This window comes from Homarus americanus, unplaced genomic scaffold (assembly GCF_018991925.1).
Source record: "Homarus americanus isolate GMGI-L3 unplaced genomic scaffold, GMGI_Hamer_2.0 scaffold367, whole genome shotgun sequence".
In the NCBI taxonomy this organism is placed as follows: Eukaryota; Metazoa; Arthropoda; class Malacostraca; order Decapoda; family Nephropidae; genus Homarus; species Homarus americanus.
This window is the reverse complement of record NW_024743709.1, coordinates 17243318-17265421: the sequence shown is the minus strand read 5'-3', so window position 1 is coordinate 17265421 and position 22104 is coordinate 17243318. Positions and strand designations below refer to the sequence as shown.

At 45.0% G+C, this 22104-nt stretch overlaps 1 protein-coding gene across 1 annotated transcript in view; it reads left to right on the top strand.

Moving 5' to 3' along the window:
• Positions 1 to 10472: 10472 nt before the first annotated feature.
• The window catches only part of LOC121877236, a 68517-nt gene continuing 56885 nt past the window's right edge, over positions 10473 to 22104 (top strand). The window contains exon 1 of the mRNA XM_042382870.1: positions 10473 to 11467. Coding sequence (XP_042238804.1) covers positions 10784 to 11467 — 684 coding nt within the window. The 5' untranslated portion in view covers positions 10473 to 10783. The remainder of the gene's footprint in view (positions 11468 to 22104) is intronic.

The window sequence follows — 22104 nt, the reverse complement described above, 5'->3', positions numbered from 1 at the left end:
GTCTCAAAGTTGGGGAAAGATAAAGTAATGAAAACCCGGAGCTGGACAACGAGTTATAGTAAACCTTAAGACTTGAAGAGGAAGAAACGCCGAATATATATCTTGACTATTGAACATTCCACCAGACGACACTCGTATTCTGGGTCTATAAAAAATAAGTTGGATAGCGAGTATGACGTACAATAGGGGAGTAATTTAGGTTAATAGAAGGATGTGGGTGGTAGAAGGACACCTGGGAGGTATTTATAGGGTGTGAGGACCTCGAAGGTACTGACCACACCAGTCATTTGAGAGAGAGAGAGAGACAGTGTGTCAGTGTAATGCTTCAAGCGATCAAAATCATGTGTTGCTAGGATACTGTTTGTTTTTCATCGTGTGTGTGTGTGTGTGTGTGTGTGTGTGTGTGTGTGTGAGAGAGAGATTATAAAACACTTGTTATGTATACGTTGAACACCCTAAACTTAACCCTCTTCCACAGGGTAAAAAAATCAGGACCATCTGAACAATATCCAACCCTGGCAGGGAATAGGAGGGTTAACCTTAATCCACAGGGAAGGTTTTCTCGTTATCCAAGGATGAAGTTTAAGGATTAAGAGAGCTGAAGGAAAGCAGGAGTGGATATAGGAGCATAAGGGAGATGGTGGATGAGGGGTGTGGTGGATAAAGGGAGGGAGGATGAGGGGTGTGGTGGATAAAGGGGGAAGATGAGGGGTGTGGTGGATAGAGGGAGAGAAGATGAGGGGTGTGGTGGATAAAGGGAGAGAGGATGAGGGGTGTGGTGGATAAAGGGATGGAGGATGAGGGGTGTGTGGTGGATAAAGGGATGGAGGATGAGGGGTGTGGTGGATAAAGGGATGCAGGATGAGGGTGTGGTGGATAGAGGAGGAGGATGGGGAGGATAGGGGTGTGGTGGATAAAGGGATGGAGGATGAGGGAGGATGGCGTGATTTAAGTGGTTTCGAAATCAATGGAAGTGGCTGGAACAGATGTCATTTAGAGAGAGTGTGTGTGTGTGTGTGTGTGTGTGATAATGACAGACAAACCTAGAACCATTTTTGTTTGTTTTTTAAAAGTTGTATTTATTATATAGTAAAGTATTATACTAGCCATGAGTATGACACAACTGTAGCAGATAATTCTTTCCTGACGGACTTTTTTTTTTTTTTTTAGAAACAATTATCTTCGTTTGCTTTATTTTTTTTATTCATATTTCGTAAATCTATTAAGAGAAGACGTCCAGTTGTTCCTAGTTGTGGTGATAAAAAAGTAACTTGCTTTTTAACAGACTGACTGACTGACCTGTTGGATGGTGTCATTAAGCGTGTACATTTAGACTCGTCACTACTAAACTCACACAAATAATAAACAATTAAATGGTTCATTAATAATATTGCCTGCAGGTAAAACAGTTCCAGAAAAAAAAATTGGTTTAGTTGATGACTCTAATGACGGTGTTTTAAAGCAGTTGTGTCGATTTTGTTTTGTGTTTGAAAGTTTTGTTTGTCGTGATACAGACTTAATCAACTGCTTCAACGAGTCGAGACAAACAAACGGCAAAGTATGCAGTTAGTTCATTACCTGCAAGAGTCATTTTATAAAGCCAACCACAGTGTAAGGTTCATCACAATACATTAAACTCACCTGTGTAGTTACCTTCACATAACACCTGGGAATCATTGTGTTAGCTTGTGTGGTGGATCGGTCGATGTATTTTTCAGAGAGACGTTACTTAAAAATTCTCACTTGTTACAAGAGATCTCAACATATATTCAAACTTCATCTTGGTGACAATACTCGAACACGTGTGGAAACTGATGCACTTGAACTTTGTAAATTCTACCAATGTAAAATGTTAGGACAGGCTGCTGGTCACCAGGTAAGTGTTATAGAACATGAGTAATGATGGGCTACTAGTGAGGATAGTTCATTATTAAACTCAGGTGAACCAGATGTCCACCAAACCTATTAGAGGAATATTCAGTGTAAAGGTCAAAGGGAGGACCACAAAGGGATGATTGATCTTGGTTCATGCTGTATAAACATTTTCCACACAGCCTTTGGGAAGGTCTTTAGTGGACTTGGCAGTGAAGAACTCACAGTTGATCTGAACACATTGTTCAGATGCTCCCCAGTAAGGTGTGAAGGTTGTGCCGAACATCAACCTGCAGTGAGCTTGTTGTGGACAGACATGTTCCGTGATTGTCACTAACACCTGCTGTACAACTCAATGGTCTGCTGTGAGAATCGAAACCATCTTACGACCAACCAACTAGTGTGTTCCTGCCAGCTCCAGCTGCTCTCTTGTACAGTGTTACAACACCCGAAAGAAGTATTGGTGACGTACTGTACACCCCTGAGGGCTGTTCACCACACATTGTTTGAACAACCATTAACTGTAAGATGGTCTTCTCCTTTACATCTGCTGTAACATATATCTTCTTTCAATCTTTGATGAAAAATTATATATTTTTATTTTTATCTTCCCGGCGCCACTTCCTCTCTCATTTTCTCCTGCATAATAAGGACCTGAGGAATGCAGATTAGCCCACGTCCTCATTGGCTTGGTCGAAGGTTCATTATTTTGTATTGTATTAAAAAATCGTAAAATGGTTTTAGTTAGTGTAAGGAGTCGTGAAGTTATCCAACGGTCTTCCGAAAAGCGTCTCCGCCTTTTAATGCGGTGAACACAATTTTCTGCGTAACACATGTCAGGGGTCATGTAATTCTTGTTGATTCCGTTTTTATCATTGATGAGATTTACTTCAGAGTCCGCCCAGAGGTTGTCCAGTTTTATCTTGGTAAAAGCTGTTCGTTTATATCCTGAAGGCCGAAAATTGACTTGTCATTATATTATTGTTGTCCTAAAAACGTCATAAATTTATTCACGGGTTTATTTTATTCGCTCAAACTTTAAAAAAAAATTGACAGTGATCAGTACTTTTGGCATTGACGCCCCTACGAGCCCAACCCACACTGTTATGGGGGCTATAAAGTGTCACAAATGTGTTAGTTATCCCCAGTTACCTCCCAGGTGTCAGGAGAGACGATCTTGACCTTCATCCCGGAGTACTGAAAATTTGACCAAGTGAGAGTGGACACCTCACGTGGCTCCTGTAGTAATGTTTCCTTACAAGGCTGTTTATAACTACTGTGTCAGTGTTCACAGTTGTATAATGAACACCAGTATCATCATCATCATCCCTGTCAGTGTTCATAGTTGTACAATGAACAACAGTATCATCATCAACCCCGGGCGAGGTGGTGGCTGGTGTAGGACTTAGCGGTGAACAACACAGCCGAACCTCTCATCGTAGTGGTGTACTGGATGACTTATTCACGTGGCGCTGTTCACCAGACACGAGTGTGGGTGTCGGTACACTGTGATATATGGATACAGGGGAGGAGAGGGCAGCGCCACCGTAGCATTGTGAGCGATGGGTGGGAACGTGAGGCAGCCTGGGTAAGGGAAAGGACTGATATGTACAGCAGTAGAGAGTGCGATTACCTTTAAGTTATACCCGAGAGAATCAATAGACAACTAGAGCGTGTGTGTGGGGGGGGAAGTGATGGTGTTCTGCCTGCTGATGATGCTCCTGCCAGCTATGAACACCCCGCAGTGAACAACCAAGACATTACTAACCTAAAACTCGCACTTTGATGTCTTATGATCACTCTTGAACACTCACGACACAAAATGTTCACTCCTCAACTCGTTATAGGTGAGAGAGAGAGAGAGAGAGAGAGAGAGAGAGAGAGAGAGAGAGAGAGAGAGAGAGAGAGAGAGAGATTACAGTAGAGGTCATATTTTTCGTTATCACGTTTAGTCAGGCCAGTTTGCCCCTCTCCTTCCTTGACCTGACTTACGGCTCTTATTTGTCATTTTTTACGAGTGAGGTATTTTCTTTTTCTTCACGTGAGGTTTAACTCTTAGTCACGTCATTGTTTCTTGTAGCCGAGTCTTGTCTACAGCCACCGTGTAAATCCTCGAGTACGATGCTAACCTTCGTTGAGTACAGTGAATTCAACTAATGAGTACGATATCTAATATAATTCAGTACAGTTGTTTGATCCATTTGGGTACGTAAACTAATATCCCCTTGAGTACATGACTTAATCCCCTTGAGTACGATGGAGTACGATGACTTAATCCCCTTGAGTACGATGTCTTAATCCCCTTGAGTACGATGATTTAATCCTGTTGAGTACGATGATTTAACCCTCTTGAGTATGTTAACTTAATCCCCTTGAGTACGATGTCTTAATCCCCTTGAGTACGATGACTTAATCCCCTTGAGTACGATGATTTAATCCCCTTGAGTACGATGATTTAACCCTCTTGAGTATGTTAACTTAATCCCCTTGAGTACGATGACTTAACCCTCCTCTTGAGTACGATGACTTAATCCCCTTGAGTACGATGATTTAATCCCCTTGAGTACGATGATTTAACCCTCTTGAGTATGTTAACTTAATCCTCTTGAGTACGATGTCTTAATCCCCTTGAGTACGATGACTTAATCCTCTTGAGTACGATGTCTTAATCCCCTTGAGTACGATGACTTAATCCTCTTGAGTACGATGTCTTAATCCCCTTGAGTACGATGACTTAATCCCCTTGAGTACGATGATTTAACCCTCTTGAGTACGATGACTTAATCCCCTTGAGTGCGATGACTTAATCCCCTTGAGTACGATGACTTAATCCCCTTGAGTACGATGACTTAACCCTCCTCTTGAGTAAATAAATAATCCCAACACATGATGTCTTTAACCCTTTGAAGATGATGACCATTCACCTTGAGTACGACACCATTGTACTCAAGGGATTATAGTCATCGTACTTAAGGTATTATAAATATTCTGGTTCTCACACACACACACACACACACACCTTAAATGAACACTGTCACTCCTGTTGTCTCGTTCGGGTTGTCAAAATCCTTCGTTCGTTGTGTAATATTGTTTCGCACATAATTGTAAAGATACTTTTTTGATCGTGTGTTACCTGGCCCATGTTCAATTCTCTCTCTCTCTCTCTCTCTCTCTCTCTCTCTCTCTCCTCCCTCCTTCTCTCCTCCCTCCTTCTCTCCCACCCACCCCCCTGCTTCACAAAATTCATCCTATGATTTCTGGTGAAAGTAGACTCGTGTTTGTTAAGATTGTGTGTTAACGAGATCCCTACCTGGTGATCCCTACCTGGTGATACCTACCTGGTGATACCTACCTGGTGATCCTTACCAGGTGATCCTTACCAGGTGATCCTTACCAGGTGATCCTTACCTGGTGATCCTTACCTGGTGATCCCTACCTGGTGATCCCTACCTGGTGATCCCTACCTGGTGATCCTACCTGGTGATCCTTACCTGGTGATCCTTACCAGGTGATCCTTACCTGGTGATACCTACCTGGTGATCCCTACCTGGTGATCCCTACCTGGTGATCCTTACCTGGTGATACCTACCTGGTGATCCCTACCTGGTTATCCCTACCTGATGAAATATTTGTGGGTAGTACTATTGGTTGAGTCGTGTGTGTGGGGTATAATGTGGTTCAGTACTATATCCTGGTATAATGTGGTTCAGTACTATTTCCTGGTATAATGTGGTTCAGTACTATATCCTGGTATAATGTGGTTCAGTACTATATCCTGGTATAATGTGGTTCAGTACTATATCCTGGTATAATGTGGTTCAGTACTATATCCTGGTGTCAAAGGGAACTAGATGCACTGTGTTGTGTTAAATGATTTCGACATTTGTAAACTGCGGCAATAGTTCACAGGTCACTTAATCTTCCCGTTGGTGATGACCTCTGCGGGCTGATGTCGTCATGCGGCAGTGACGTCATGTGGCAGTGACGTCATGTAGCGGTGACGTCACTGTGGTAGTCGTTTCTTGTACATAGTGGTTTTGTTTTGTAGGTGTGTCCCATAGTGGCAGACTGTACTGTACACATACTTTTTTTTCTACAGTCGCTCTCCAGCCTCCACTTTCCTCAGCTGGGTGGACGAAGGGTGCCCAGGCCTTCCCCAGCGACCTCTTCCCTATTTGTTAGACATGATAATTATTGTAGTTATATTATTGTTTTAATTGTTATTTGAGTTGTGTTTATTATAATTAAGAGAGTTTAATATAATTTACATGAATTGCATATATATTTTTTTTAATTAAAGGATATTTTATTATTAAGGATATCTGAAGGGCCATTAGTAAGAGCAGTAGCCAGTGATGACAGTAATTGTTGTCTTCACTGAGGTACTGACTAAGAGACCTTGGCAGTGTCCACCATCACAATAATTACAATATACTACAATGACAACATGTAGAAGAAGTGAACCTTAGGATTACACCATCTTATGGTGACATATATTGCCAAAATTAAGTGTCCAAGGAGATTTATCTATACGTGTATAATAGCGTAGGCGGACACGGGAGCTTAAGGGGGGCAAAAAGCGGTTTTTCCTTCTAGGTTAAACTTTGAGGTGTTAAACTTCCCAGAAAAATTTACTCCCTCCCGAAAATCATATTACTCCCTCCCTCCTCCCCCTCCTCCCTCCTCCTCCTCCTCCCTCCCTCCCTCCCCCTCCTCCCTCTTGGTATCTGAAGTATGGTTACCTCTTGTCGTCCCAAATACCACGATACTCAGTCACTTCTTTACTACCTCTTAAGACGTTCATGTTTTGCTTCTACTATTAAATGATGAGAGAGAGAGAGAGAGAGAGAGAGAGAGAGAGAGAGAGAGAGAGAGCACCTCCAAAAGTTAAATGATGAGAGAGAGAGAGAGAGAGAGAGCACCTCCAAAAGTGAACCTCGCTGAAGTAGATTATACGGTACGATAAGTGTCCTGGCTGTCAGATTGGTTCTTATTTAAATCTACCGTCAACTAGGGTGGACCGTATCCTGTGTAGTACTAGTGGTTGTAGTAGTAGCAGGACGGCAGCACACCCAGTGACAAACTCCAACAACTGATGCAACAGCTGTCAGTGAACTTGAGAACAAAAAAACTTAGTTATAGCGCAGGGGGTGGACGCCTCGAACTGGCTAACAACGTTACCATTAAGGGCAAAACACTTTAGCCTTAACAAACAAAAATTAACAGACGCCATTGCTCTAATGTATTGTTGACCTGTAGAAGATACTGTATGTCCACCCAATGCGTGTGTGGCTCATCCTACGATATCTTTTATGCCATGGTGTGAAAGAAGGGTGGCTTCGCATGCCATGACGAAGTAAGGGAACTTGTGTAGACGTCAGTGCTCGAGGATTCTAGACACGGGGACAACGAGCCTTCTTTGATATCAGGTTATTCGACCCCATGGCCGCATGTCACCGTGACCCCGTCTCCTGAGGCTGCACACAGGAGGAACGAGAACGACAAGAACAGAGAGTAAACTTAAAGAGTTGAGAATGTGGATGACAGCAGCTTCACTCCTCAGGTGTTAACAACCACTGGCCGGATGGGACCAAGTGCAAGATGCTTCTACGCCAGACTGGCCGAGGTGTTATCGGAACAGAAGCAGCAGCCCAGAAGCTACGTAGCCGCCTGGTTGAAATGTCGCCCATCCTTCTCTCTGCTTAGGTCTGCATTGCTTTGCCTCAGGGGAACGAGATCATCGGCCCCTAAGCCAACAACAGTCCCAGACATTGACTATGAGGCAACAGTCACCGAATGCCGCTTAGATCTGTTGCTTATTTAACTCGGCTAGTGTAGTTACTTTTGTATTAGGATAGTTAGGTAATTAAATGTGTCCAGATGGTATAAGGGGAGGTTGGAGGCCATCATGAAAGAGAAAGTAGTAGTTGATTATTATTATTATTATTATTATTATTATTATTATTATTATTATTATTATTATTATTATTATTATTATTATTATTATTATTATTATTATTATTATTATTATTATTGTTGTTATTGTTATTGGTTTTCACTAACTTTTGTTGGTTGGCGAGGTTAGGTTAGGTTAGGGTTTATTGGTTAAGTGAGTGTAATGGATTTAAGTAACTCGAGGAGATTTAAGTAAACGATAAAAAGGCAGAGTTCATAAGTAACTCCCCTGAACATGGCGACATTCCCCTGAACATGGCAACACTCCCCTGAACATGGCGACACTCCCCTGAACATGGCGACACTCGCCTGAACATGGCAACACTCCCCTGAACATGGCGACACTCGCCTGAACATGGCAACACTCCCCTGAACATGGCGACACTCCCCTGAACATGGCGACACTCGCCTGAACATGGCAAATACCCCTGAACATAGCGACACTCGCCTGAACATGGCAACACCCCCTGAACATGGCGACACTCTCCTGAACATGGCAACACTCCCTGAACATGGCGACACTCCCCTGAACATGGCGACACTCGCCTGAACAGGCAACACCCCCGAACATGGCAACACTCGCCTGAACATGGCAACACCCCTGAACATGGCGACACTCCCCTGAACATAGCGACACTCGCCTGAACATGGCAACACTTCGAACATAGCGACACTCGCCTGAACATGGCAACACTCCCCGGAACATGGCGACACTCCCCGAACATGGCGACACTCGCTGAACATGGCGACACTCGCCTGAACATGGCGACACTCGCCTGAACATGGCGACACTCGCCTGAACATGGCGATACACTCTGCGAACATGGCGACACTCTGCCCAACATGGCGACACTCGCTCCGAACATGGCGACACTCGCCTGAACATGGCGACACTCGCCTGAACATGGCGACACTCCCCGAACATGGCGAACTGCCGAACATGGCGACACTCGCTTCCGGAACATGACACTCGCCTGAACATGGCGACACTCGCCCGAACATGGCGACACTGAACTGGCGACACTCGCCTGAACATGGCGACACTCGCCCGAACATGGCGACACTGCCTCCGAAATGGCGACACTCGCCTGAACATGGCGACACTCGCTGGAACATGGCGACACTCGCCTGAACATGGCGACACTCGCCTGGAACATGGCGACACTCGCCTGAACATGGCGACACTGCTCGGAACATGGCGACACTCGCCTCGCCTGAACATGGCGACACTCGCCTGAACATGGCGACACTCGCCTGAACATGGCGACACTCGCCTGAACATGGCGACACTCGCCTGAACATGGCGACACTCGCCTGAACATGGCGACACTCCCCTGAACATGGCGACACTCGCCTGAACATGGCGACACTCGCCTGAACATGGCGACACTCGCCTGAACATGGCGACACTCGCCTAAGTCCTATCAGTTGGCGTCTGGATTCTTGTGTCAATGTATGGCAACTATTTAAACCCCGAAGAGGTTTAACTAATGTATGGAAACTGGTTAAATCCTGCAAGAGGTTCAGCTAATATATGGCAACTAGTTAAACCATAGTTAAGTGGTTCAATTAAAGTATGGTAATTACTTAAACCACACTTGCCATGATAATCCTTGTGTTTAATGTGTGTATACGGTAATCCCCTTCAAGGTAATCTTCAATACAGTTTGTTTAAGGATTACTCATATAAACCGATTTTTCATTAATCCTGTAATGTTCCAGATTTTGTGTTGATTTTTGTTTTCCTCAGATATTGTGTTTTCCAGAACTTATTGAGTTCCAGGTTTTGGTTTTAGTTCCAGATTTTGTTTTAAAATTCAGGTTTTGTTGTGAATTCCAGATATTGTTTTGCTTTCCAGATTTGGTTTTGCGTTACAGATTTTTAGTGGAGTTCTAGATTCTGTTTTCAGTTCCAGATTTTGTTTTCCATTTCAGATTCTGTTTTGTGTTTCAGATTTTTTTTTTGACTTCTAGATTCTGTTTTGAGTTCCAGATTTTGTTTTGCATTTCAGATTTTTTAGTCACATTGGCGAGGTGAATATTTATCTTAGGCAAAATAGTATATACAACTTGTTCATTGTCTTTATTATTGATATTTGGTGACTGGTGGTGGCTGGAGCGAGTGGTGAGCGTGAGTGGTGTATAGGGGTAGTGGTGAGTGTGATGGATGATGGTGGTTATGAGTATGATGAAGGGTAGTGATGACTGTAATTGATAGTGGTTAGAGTAGATGAGTGTAGTGAGGATGGTGAATCAGGTAAGAGGAATGGCTGTGGTGAGTGCGTGGTGAGTGGTATAAGTTAAATATTGGTGATAGGAGAGTGTGATGAGAAGTGAGTGGTGAATATGGTAAGTGTAGTGAGTGTTGAGCGTGGTTGGAGTGGTGACTGCTAATTGTAGTGAGTGGTGAGCATAAGGATTGGTGAATGATGTGTGGTGAGTGTGGTGCGTAATGAGTGTGGTGCGTAATGAGTGTGGTGCGTAATGAGTGTGGTGAGTGTGGTGAATGGTGAGTGTAGTGAGTGTGATGAGTGGGGTTATCCCGCGTGGGGTGCGGAGAGTGGGAGTGTGCGCATGGTGGGTGTGTGTATTGATTGAGGTAGCGGGGTGGTGGAGGTGTGCGCCAGCCTCAGTATGGTCCCGGCATGAGCCAGTGAGGCAGCCAGGCTCGCCACAGCCCGGCACCACACTCACCACCACCACTGTGTGCCGCTCACCACCCACCCCACCCACCACCCGACACCCATCCTACCGCACACGCCGCAGCAAGCTTCACGCTAGTACGCCTTCGGCATAGTGTTTCCCGGGGCCGCCCACGCCGCCCATGACCCGCTGCTGTGGTGGGCGGACTCCGGCTCTCTGCCGCCCGGCCCCCCGCCGCCCCCGCCCCCGCCCGCGAGGCCCCCTTGAGTGTCGTCGGTAACTATGCGCTGTGGGTCAGGGACGGGCCGGGGTTATGGTGTGTCGGCACTGTCCGCGGCCCCCCTGGCGTCCTGCCCCCATCGCCTTCCTCCTACCACCGCTCCTACTCTCCCTCGCCCTCGCTACCACTCACAAGCCGCACACTAACACTACCCCGCCCACACTCTCGTACACACCCCCGCCACCCACTACCCAGGCCACCGTACACCACACCCACCAATATACCCACATCCACCACCAACACTTCTTCGCCTTTGCCGCTGCACGGACGGCGCCCGAGCACCAGAAGGGCGAGAAGCAGTGCGCGGCGGTAGCACCTTTGGATGTGGAGAGCAAGGAGGGCATCCCTGAGGTAAAACTTGAGGCTAAGTGTCAGACGTGTCGCCAGGAGAACAAGGAGGAGTGTCTCCGGGGGAGGGTTCCGTGCCCTACGCTGCCCGAGGCGCTGTGCTCCACGGAAGAAGTGGAAAAACGGGAGGAAAAAATTCGCAAAGTAACGTTAAGGTACTGCCCGCACATGGCCCTGCACTCCGTCATGTGCGAGGAGCAGGTGGAGAGTGTCATAAACAGGACATTGGCCGGGTGCTCCACGGTGGCGCGGCACCTTCAGGAGATGGACGACATGGTGGGTCGCGTCCTGCACCAGCAGCAGGCACTCCTCTTCAAGTACAACTGTGAGAGCAATTACTCCATCACACAAACTTGCCTCGGATGTCAGGTAAGCTCACACTCCCCCTGGGGACAGTGTCACCACACCTGGGCAGATACCACCTAGTGTTGCATTTCCAGGTCTCGATACTGTAAGTGTCACCGGCGCCATCTTCCCCGGCCCGTGGTGTGGTAAGCCCAAGCTCTTTAGTGATTCCAACTCGTTCGATCCTTTAAGTTCCTGTTTGGAACCTCTTTCATAAATAGAGGGAGAGCTGTGGCAAATTCCATAAAAAATTACGAGGGTGTTGTGTTGTGTTGTGTTGTGTTGTTTGGTGTTGTGTTGTCTACAGTAGTCCCATGTAGCAAGATTATCCTCAATAGGTAACGAATTAATAAATGCATTTAATATTATTACGAAAAAGGAAAAGTGATAAATGAATGAAATTCCTAATAGTAAACAGACAACTTTAACAGTATTTGTGTATACGTACGTGACAGTGTATTACCCAAGAACTGGTGCAAGTTATCGTAGTGATGAGCCGGTTTATCGTTGCACACTTTATTGCTGGTTAGTTCCTCCTGCTCATCAAGTGGTGTTATGATAACGGCTCCAGCCAACTGAAAAAGCGACGTGTTGAAGTTGTATTGTGCCAGTGAAGGACATTCAACGGTCGGTGTCGGGCTAAAAATGCCCGATAAAACAAAAAGAACCAGTAAAGAGAGAGTTGGTGATATCAGAAGCTGAACTGAGGAGTTTGGAATCCATAAACACGGTATTAAAGCTGAAATGATCTGCTACACCAAGACCCAAGGTAAAAAAAAAAAAATGAATAAATAAATAAAAAATTCCTCACAACATAAACACAAAAAGAACAAAATCTCGTAACTCTGAATTGCAAGAAAAAAAGAAAATCCCGAAGTCGAAAACGTCCCCAAACCAAGTGTATTAAAACGTCAGGGAAAATATTAGCAGACATGTTAATAAGAGGGGCGGGACCACTGTGTAGTTGTCACCTCTTGCGACCTCTTCTATTGACACACACACACACGGTGAAAGTAACCCAGAAGTGATTATTAATTTTGATAAGATAGTACGGTGTTTGATGGTGATATAGTGATGTATATAATGGTGATAAGGGGATTTTTTAATGGTGGTATGATGCTGTATGATGGTGATAAATTATTTAGTATGGCTGGTGCAAAACACACACACACACACACAGGTGAAGAGTCGACAGGTGGAAATGTGGTATGGTGACAAGATAATGGTGAAGATGGTGATCATGAATGGCAGTGTTGTGGTGCATGAATATATAGTGATAGGTAAAATTTGTTGGTATTGGTGTGATGGTATAGCCCGGTGGTATTACTCTTGGTATGTGGTACTGGGCTTGTATTAATATTTCTAGTGGTATGGGGTATTATTGTGTGGTTGTATATAGAGTTAAATTATGGTATTATGGTACTCCTGGATGGTATTAATGTGTGGTGTTCTATGGTAGTGGTCTGGTGTTACTGTGCTGTGGTGTATGATGCTGGAATGTGGTATGTTGGTGTTAGTGTATTTTCTTATTCTTGATATAGTGACTGGTATGGTGATAATATTACAGTGACCATTTATTATGGTGACGAGAGGTAGTAGTGATGGTATTATGGTGACGATGTATAAGAAGAATGCATAATGGTGATATTTTATGGTGACAGTGTGTAGTGGTGAAAGTGTAAAATGAAAATACTTAGTAGTAATGGTGTATGGTGAAGTTTGGTGACAGTATAGTGTATGGTGACGACGTTTGGTGGTGATGTTAGTGTAAGATGGTTTCGTGATGATGAGTATAATGTTTGGTGATGAAGTATGTTGGAGTGGTGAAGTTGTGTCATTGATGGTGTCTGGTAACTGTATGGTGAATTGATGATACTTTGCGATCATATTTTATGGTGAACTTTTATTGTTGTGAAATAACATTGTGCTCATGGTTGTAGTACAAACAAACTAGTGATAATGGTGATGGTATGAGTGATCTTGGTGTATAGTGAACTCTTGATGGTGTCGTATTAAAGACATGCAATCACAAATTAGTGTTTATCATGCACGCTGGTCTTTTAAATGTATGGTGATAGTCCCTGGTGGTGATAAATGGTGATAGCGTATTTGTAGTACGTGTATGGTGAATGGCAGGTATATTTATTAATTGTTTGAACGTTTGGTATGTGAGTATAGTGATGTTCTATTGTGGTGTATAGTGATGTTCTGTTGTGGTGGTGTATAGTGATGTTCTGTTGTGGTGGTGTATAGTGATGTTCTGTTGTGGTGGTGTATAGTGATGTTCTGTTGTGGTGGTGTATAGTGATGATCTGTTGTGGTGGTGTATAGTGATGTTCTTTTGTGGTGGTGTATAGTGATGTTCTGTTGTGGTGGTGTATAGTGATGTTCTGTTGTGGTGGTGTATAGTGATGTTCTGTTGTGGTGGTGTATAGTGATGTTCTGTTGTGGTGGTGTATAGTGATGTTCTGTTGTGGTGGTGTATAGTGATGTTCTGTTGTGGTGGTGTATAGTGATGTTCTGTGATGGTGTATAGTGATGTTCTGTGGTGGTGTATAGTGATGTTCTGTTGTGGTGGTGTATAGTGATGTTCTGTTGTGGTGGTGTATAGTGATGTTCTGTTGTGGTGGTGTATAGTGATGTTCTTTTGTGGCGTATAGTGATGTTCTGTTGTGGTGGTGCATAGTGATGTTCTGTTGTGGTGTTTAGTGATGTTCTGTTGTGGTGGTGTATAGTGATGTTATGTGGTGGTGTATAGTGATGTTATGTATGGTGAATTAATGTTTAATCATGTAAGGTTGGTAAACGACGTGTACTGATGGTGCTATAGTGATGTTCGTATGGTGATGCTGGTACTTCCGAGAGTGAAATATATTGTTCTTATGTAATGTTGATACAGTGGTCATATTACGTATGGTGAAATGTACAGTGTTTGTGTGATGTAGTGATGTATTTTACAAGATAGTTCATGGTTGTATGGTCATAGTGATGGTGTCGATGGGTGATAGTGATGTAGGTGTCAATGTATGGTGATGGTGATGTAGGTGTCGATGTATGGTGATGGTGTTATTATTGGCGTGTGTATAGTGAAGATGTTGGTCTGTGGTGATGTTATTGTTTGTGTGTGGTGATGTTATTGTTTGCTTGTGTGTGGTGATGTTATTGTTTGTGTGTGGTGATGTTATTGTGTGTGTGTGGTGATGTTATTGTTTGCTTGTGTGTGGTGATGTTATTGTTTCTGTGTGTGGTGATGTTATTGTTTTTGTGGTGATGGTTATTGATGTTTGTGTGTGGTGATGTTATTGTTTGTGTGTGGTGATGTTATTGTTTGTGTGTGGTGATGTTATTGTTTGTGTGTGGTGATGTTATTGTTTGTGTGTGGTGATGTTATTGTTTGTGTGTGGTGATGTTATTGTTTGTATGTGGTGATGTTATTGTTTGTGTGTGATGATGTTATTGTTTGTGTGTGGTGATGTTATTGTTTGTATGTGGTGATATTGTTTGTTTGTGTGTGGTGATGTTATTGTTTATGTGTGGTGATATTGTTTGTAGTGTATGGTGAATGATGGTGTGTATTGATGCTCTTTACTTACGTCCATGTGTTACTGTGTTGATGATGTCTATAGTGTTGCTGCTAAAGTGTTGTGTATTGATAGTGATGGAGTGTACTGATGGTATTGATGGTGATGGAGTGTTATGATGGTGTTGATGGTGATGTGTATTGGTAGTGATGGTGTTGATGTGTGTGGTGGTGGTGATAGTGACTCATCGTAGTGTTAAAGCGATACTGATGGTAATGTGTTCAAGTGAATTTGTTTTTTAATGATGATGATGATGATGATGATGATGGTGAGGCAATTTTATGATGACTGTTGAGGATAATTTAGAATGTGGTGATAAGTGTTATTTTGCAGTGTGGTGAAGCTGATGATCTTTCTGTGTAGTGGGGATGATGATGTGTGGTGAGGAGTGTTAGTACCCGTGTGATGAGTGTGTATGTAATGTTATGTCGATATGGTGATAATGTTGACGTGTGATGATGGTGGTACTGTATTGTTAGTGTGTGTGATGATGGTGGTACTGTATTGTTAATGTGTGTGATGATGGTGGTGGTACTGTATTGTTAGTGTGTGTGATGATGGTGGTGGTACTGTATTGTTAGTGTGTGTGATGATGGTGGTGGTACTGTGTTGTGTGTGTGTGATGATGGTGGTACTGTGTTTGTTGGTGTGTGTGATGATGGTGGTGGTGCTGTTGTTGGTGTGTGTGTGATGATGGTGGTGGTACTGTGTTGTTGGTGTGATGGTGGTGGTTTGTTGGTGTGTGTGATGGTGGTGCTGTGTTGTTGGTGTGTGATGGTGGTGGTGTGTTGTTGGTGTGTTGATGGTTTTGTTGTTGGTGGATGATGGTGGTGGTGCTGTGTTGTTGGTGTGTTGATGGTGGTGCTGTGTTGTTGGTGTGTGTGATGATGGTGGTGGTACTGTGTTGTTGGTGTGTGTGATGATGGTGGTACTGTATTGTTGGTGTGTTGATGATGGTGGTGGTACTGTTGTTGGTGTGTGGATGATGGTGGTGGTACTGTGTTGTTGGTGTGTGTGATGGTGGTTGGTGCTGTGTTGTTGGTGTGTATGTGATGGTGGTGGTGCTGTGTTGTTGGTGTGGTGATGATGGTGGTGCTGTGTTGTTGGTGTGTGTGTGATGATGGTGGTGCTGTGTTGTTGGTGTGTGATGATGGTGGTGGTGCTGTATTGTTGGTGTGTGTGATGAGTGGTGGTGCTGTTGTTGGTGTGTGTGATGGTTGGTGGTACTGTGTTGTTGGTGTGTATGTGTGATGGTTGGTACTGTATTGTTAGTGTGTGATGATGGTGGTGGTACTGTGTTGTTGGTGTGTCTGATGATGGTGGTGGTTGGTGCTGTGTTGTTAGTGTGTGATGATGGTGGTGGTGCTGTATTGTTGGTGTGTTGATGATGGTGGTGTTTCTGTTGGTGTGTGATGATGGTGGTGGTGCTGTATTGTTGGTGTGTGATGATGGTGGTGGTACTGTGTTGTTGGTGTGTGTGATGATGGTGGTGGTACTGTGTTGTTGGTGTGTGATGATGGTGGTGGTGCTGTATTGTTGGTGTGTGTGATGATGGTGGTGGTACTGTGTGTTGGTGTGTGATGTGGTGGTGCTGTGTTTGTTGGTGTGTTGATGATGGTGGTGCTGTTGTTGGTGTGTGTCTGATGATGGTGGTGGTACTGTATTGTTGGTGTGTGTGATGATGGTGGTGGTACTGTATTGTTGGTGTGTGATGATGGTGGTGGTACTGTATTGTTGGTGTGTGTGATGATGGTGGTGGTGCTGTTGTTGGTGTGTCTGATGATGGTGGTGGTACTGTGTTGTGTGTGTGTGATGATGGTGGTGGTACTGTGTTGGTGTGTGGTGATGATGGTGGTGGTGCTGTATTGTTGTGTTGTGATGATGGTGGTGGTACTGTGTTGTTGGTGTGTGTGATGATGGTGGTGGTGCTGTGTTGTTGGTGTGTGTGATGATGGTGGTGGTACTGTATTGTTGGTGTGTGTGATGATGGTGGTGGTACTGTATTGTTGGTGTGTGTGATGATGGTGGTGGTACTTGTTGTTGGTGTGTGTGATGATGGTGGTGGTACTGTATTGTTGGTGTTGGATGATGGTGGTTGTTTGTTGGTGTGTGATGATGTTGGTACTGTGTTGTTGGTGTTTGATGATGGTGGTGCTGTGTTGTTAGTGTGTGATGATGGTGGTGGTACTGTGTTGTTGGTGTGTGATGATGGTGGTGGTACTGTTGTTGGTGTGTTTGATGATGGTGGTGCTGTGTTGTTGGTGTGTGTGATGATGGTGGTGGTACTGTATTGTTGGTGTGTGTGATGATGGTGGTGGTGCTGTATTGTTGGTGTGTGTGATGATGGTGGTAGTGTATTGTTGGTGTGTGATGATGGTGGTGCTGTATTGTTGGTGTTGAGTGATGATGGTGGTGCTGTATTGTTGGTGTGTGTGATGATGGTGGTGGTGCTGTGTTGTTGGTGTGTTTGATGGTGGTGGTGCTGTGTTGTTGGTGTGTGTGATGATGGTGGTGCTGTGTTGTTGGTGTGATGGTTGGTGCTGTGTTGTTGGTGTGTGGATGATGGTTCTGTGTTGTTGGTGTGTGTGATGATGGTGTTGTTGATGTGGTGTGTTGGTGTGTGGTGTTGTGTGTGTGATGATGGTGGTACTGTTGTTGGTGTGTGTGATGATGGTGGTACTGTATTGTTGGTGTGTGATGATGGTGGTGGTGCTGTTGTTGGTGTGTGTGATGATGGTGGTGCTGTGTTGTTGGTGTGTGTGATGATGGTGGTACTGTGTTGTTGGTGTGTGATGATGGTGGTGGTGCTGTGTTGTTGGTGTGTGTGATGATGGTTGGTGCTGTTGTTGGTGTGATGATGGTGGTGCTGTGTTGTTGGTGTGTGTTGTGATGGTGGTGGTACTGTGTTGGTGTGTGTGATGATGGTGGTGCTGTTGTTGGTGTGTTGATGATGGTGGTGGTCTGTGTTGTTGGTGTGTGATGATGGTGGTGGTGCTGTGTTGTTGGTGTGGTGATGGTTGGTGGTGCTGTGTTGTTGGTGTTGTTGATGATGGTGGTGCTGTGTTGTTGGTGTGTGTGATGATGGTGGTGGTACTGTGTTGTTGGTGTGTGTGATGATGGTGGTACTGTGTTGTTGGTGTGTGTGATGATGGTGGTACTGTATTGTTGGTGTGTGTGATGATGGTTGGTGCTGTGTTGTTGGTGTGTGATGATGGTGGTGGTACTGTGTTGTTGGTGTGTGTGATGATGGTGGTGGACTGTATTGTTGGTGTGTGTGATGATGGTGGTGCTTTGTTGGTGTGTGTGATGATGGTGGTGCTGTGTTGGTGTGTGATGATGGTGGTGCTGTGTTGTTGGTGTGTGGTGGTGGTGGTGCTGTGTTGTTGGTGTGTGTGATGATGGTGGTGGTGCTGTGTTGTTGGTGTTGATGGTTGGTGGTTGCTGTGTTAGTGTGTGTGATGATGGTGGTGTTGTTGTTGTTGGTGTGTGATGGTTGGTGCTGTTGGTGTGATGATGGTGGTGGTGCTGTTGGTGTGTGATTGGTTGGTGCTGTTGTTGGTGTGTGTGATGATGGGTGGTGCTGTATTGTTGGTGTGTGATGATGGTGGGCTGTGTTGTTGGTGTGTGTGATGGTGGTGCTGTGTTGTTGGTGTGTGTGATGATGGTGGTGCTGTATTGTTGGTGTGTGTTGATGATGGTGGTGCTGTGTTGTTGGTGTGTGTGATGATGGTGGTGCTGTGTTGGTGTTGATGGTGGTGCTGTTGTTGGTGTGTGTGATGGTTGGTGCTGTATTGTTGGTGTGTGTGATGATGGTGGTGCTGTGTTGATGGTGTGTGATGGTGGTGGTTGCTGTGTTGTTGGGTGTGTGATGGTGTGCTGTGTTGTTGGTGTGATGATGGTGGTGGTACTGTATTGTTGGTGTGTGATGGTGGTGCTGTGTTGTTGGTGTGTGTGATGAGGTGGTACTGTATTGTTGGTGTGTGTGATGATGGTGGTGGTGCTGTATTGTTGTTGGTGTGTGTGATGATGGTGGTGGTGCTGTGTTGTTGAGTGTGTGTGATGATGGTGGTGGTACTGTGTTGTTAGTGTGTCTGATGATGGTGGTGGTACTGTATTGTTGGTGTGTGTGATGATGGTGGTGGTACTGTATTGTTGGTGTGTCTGTGATGATGGTGGTGCTGTGTTGTTGGTGTGTTGTGATGATGGTTGTTGGTGTGATGATGGTGCTGTGGTGTGTGATGATGGTGTGTTGGTGTGTGCTGATGATGGTGGTACTGTGTTGTTGGTGTGTGTGATGATGGTGGTGGTGCTGTATTGTTGGTGTGTGTGATGATGGTGGTGGTGCTGTATTGTTGGTGTGTGTGATGATGGTGGTGGTACTGTTGTTAGTGTGTGTGTGATGATGGTGGTGCTGTGTGTTGTTAGTGTGTGTGATGGTGGTGGTGTGTGTTGTTGGTGTTGTGATGATGGTGGTGCTGTGTTGTTGGTGTGTTGTGATGGTGGTGGTGCTGTGTTGTTGGTGTGTGTGATGGTTGGTGGTGCTGTGTTGTTATTGTTGTGTGATGATGGTGGTGGTGCTGTGTTGTTGGTTTGTGATGATGGTGGTGGTACTGTATTGTTGGTGTGTGTGATGGTGGTGGTGCTGTGTTGTTGGTGTGTGATGATGGTGGTACTGTATTGTTGGTGTGTGATGATGGTTGGTGCTGTTGGTGTGTGATGATGGTGGTGGTACTGTGTTGTTGGTGTGTGTGATGGTGGTGGTGCTGTTGTTGGTGTGGTGGTGTGGTGCTGTGTTGTTGTGTGATGGTTGGTGCTGTTGTTGTTGTGTGATGAGTGGTGCTTGTTGTTGGTGTGTGATGATGGTGGTGCTGTATTGTTGGTGTGTTGATGGTGGTGGTACTGTATTGTTAGTGTGTGTGATGATGGTGGTGGTGCTGTATTTTGGTTTTCTGATGATGGTGGTGGTACTGTATTGTTAGGTTGTGTGATGATGGTGGTGGCTGTATTGTTGGTGTGTGTGATGATGGTGGTTGCTGTATTGTTGGTGTGTGATGATGGTGGTGCTGTATTGTTGGTGTGTGTGATGAGTGGTGGTACTGTATTGTTGGTGTGTGTGATGGTGGTGGTACTGTGTTTTGTGTGATGATGGTGGTGTCTGTGTTGTGGTGTGTGATGATGGTGGTGGTACTGTATTGTTGGTGTGTTGATGATGGTGGTGGTACTGTATTGTTGGTGTGTGTGATGATGGTGGTGGTACTGTATTGTTGGTGTGTGTGATGATGGTGGTGGTACTGTGTTGTAGTGTGTGTGATGATGGTGGTACTGTATTGTTAGTGTGTGTGATGATGGTGGTGCTGTATTGTTGGTGTGTGTGATGGTGGTGCTGTGTTGTTGGTGTGTGTGATGATGGTGGTGGTACTGTGTTGTTGGTGTGTGATGATGGTGGTGGTGCTGTGTTGGTGTGTGTGATGATGGTGCTGTGTTGTTGAGTTGTGTGATGATGGTTGGTGCTGTGTTGGTGTGTGATGATGGTGGTGCTGTTGGTGTGTGATGATGGTGGTGGTGTTTGTTGATGGTGATGATGGTTGGTGCTGTATTGTTAGTTGTTGTGATGGTGGTGGTGCTGTGTTGTTGGTGTGTGATGGTGGGGGTACTGTATTGTTAGTGTGTCTGATGATGGTGGTGGTGCTGTATTGTTAGTGTGTGATGATGGTGGTGGTACTGTGTTGTTAGTGTGTGATGATGGTTGGTGCTGTGTTGTTGGTGTGATGATGGTGGTGGTACTGTATTGTTGGTGTGTGATGGTGGTGGTACTGTATTGTTGGTGTGTGTGATGATGGTGGTGGTACTGTGTTGGTGTGTGATGATGGTGGTGGTACTGTTGTTGGTGTGTGTGATGATGGTGGTGGTGCTGTGTTGATTGTTAGTGATGGTTGGTGCTGTTTGTTGGTGTGTGATGGTGGTTGGTGCTGTATTGTTGGTGTGTGTGATGATGGTGGTGGTACTGTATTGTTGGTGTGTGTGATGATGGGTGGTGCTGTATTGTTAGTGTGTCTGATGATGGTGGTGGTACTGTATTGTTGGTGTGTGTGATGATGGTGGTGGTACTGTATTGTTGGTGTGTGTGATGATGGGGTGGTGCTGTATTGTTAGTGTGTCTGATGATGGTGGTGGTACTGTATTGTTGGTGTTGTGATGGTGGTGGTACTGTATTGTTGGTGTGTGTGATGATGGTGGTTACTGTATTGTTGGTGTGTGTGATGATGGTGGTGGTACTGTGTTGGTGTGTGTGATGGTGGTGGTACTGTTGTTGGTGTGTGATGATGATGGTGGGTTGTTGGTGTGTGTGATGATGGTGGTGGTACTGTATTGTTAGTGTGTGTGATGATGGTGGGTACTGTATTGTTAGTGTGTCTGATGATGGTGGTACTGTATTGTTGGTGTGGTGATGATGGTGGTACTGTATTGGTGTGTGTGATGATGGTGGTGGTACTGTATTGTTGGTGTGTGATGATGGTGGTGGTGCTGTTGTTGGTGTGTGTGATGATGGTGGTGGTACTTGTTGTTGGTGTGTCTGATGATGGTGGTGGTACTGTTGTTGGTGTGTCTGATGATGGTGGTGGTACTGTTGTTGTTGGTGTGTGTGATGATGGTGGTGGTACTGTATTGTTGTTGGTGTGTGATGATGGTGGTGGTACTGTGTTGTTGGTGTGTGTGTGATGATGGTGGTGGTACTGTATTGTTAGTGTGTGTGATGATGGTGGTGGTACTGTATTGTTAGTGTGTGTGATGATGGTGGTGGTACTGTGTTGTTAGTGTGTGTGATGATGGTGGTGGTACTGTATTGTTGGTGTGTGATGATGGTGGTGGTACTGTATTGTTAGTGTGTCTGATGGTGGTGGTACTGTATTGTTGGTGTGTGTGATGATGGTGGTGGTGCTGTATTGTTGGTGTGTGTGATGGTGGTGGTTGCTGTTGTTGGTGTGTGTGATGGTTGGTGCTGTGTTGTTGGTGTGTGTGATGATGGTGGTGGTTGTATTGTTGGTGTGTGATGATATTGTTGGTGTGTGTGATGGTGGA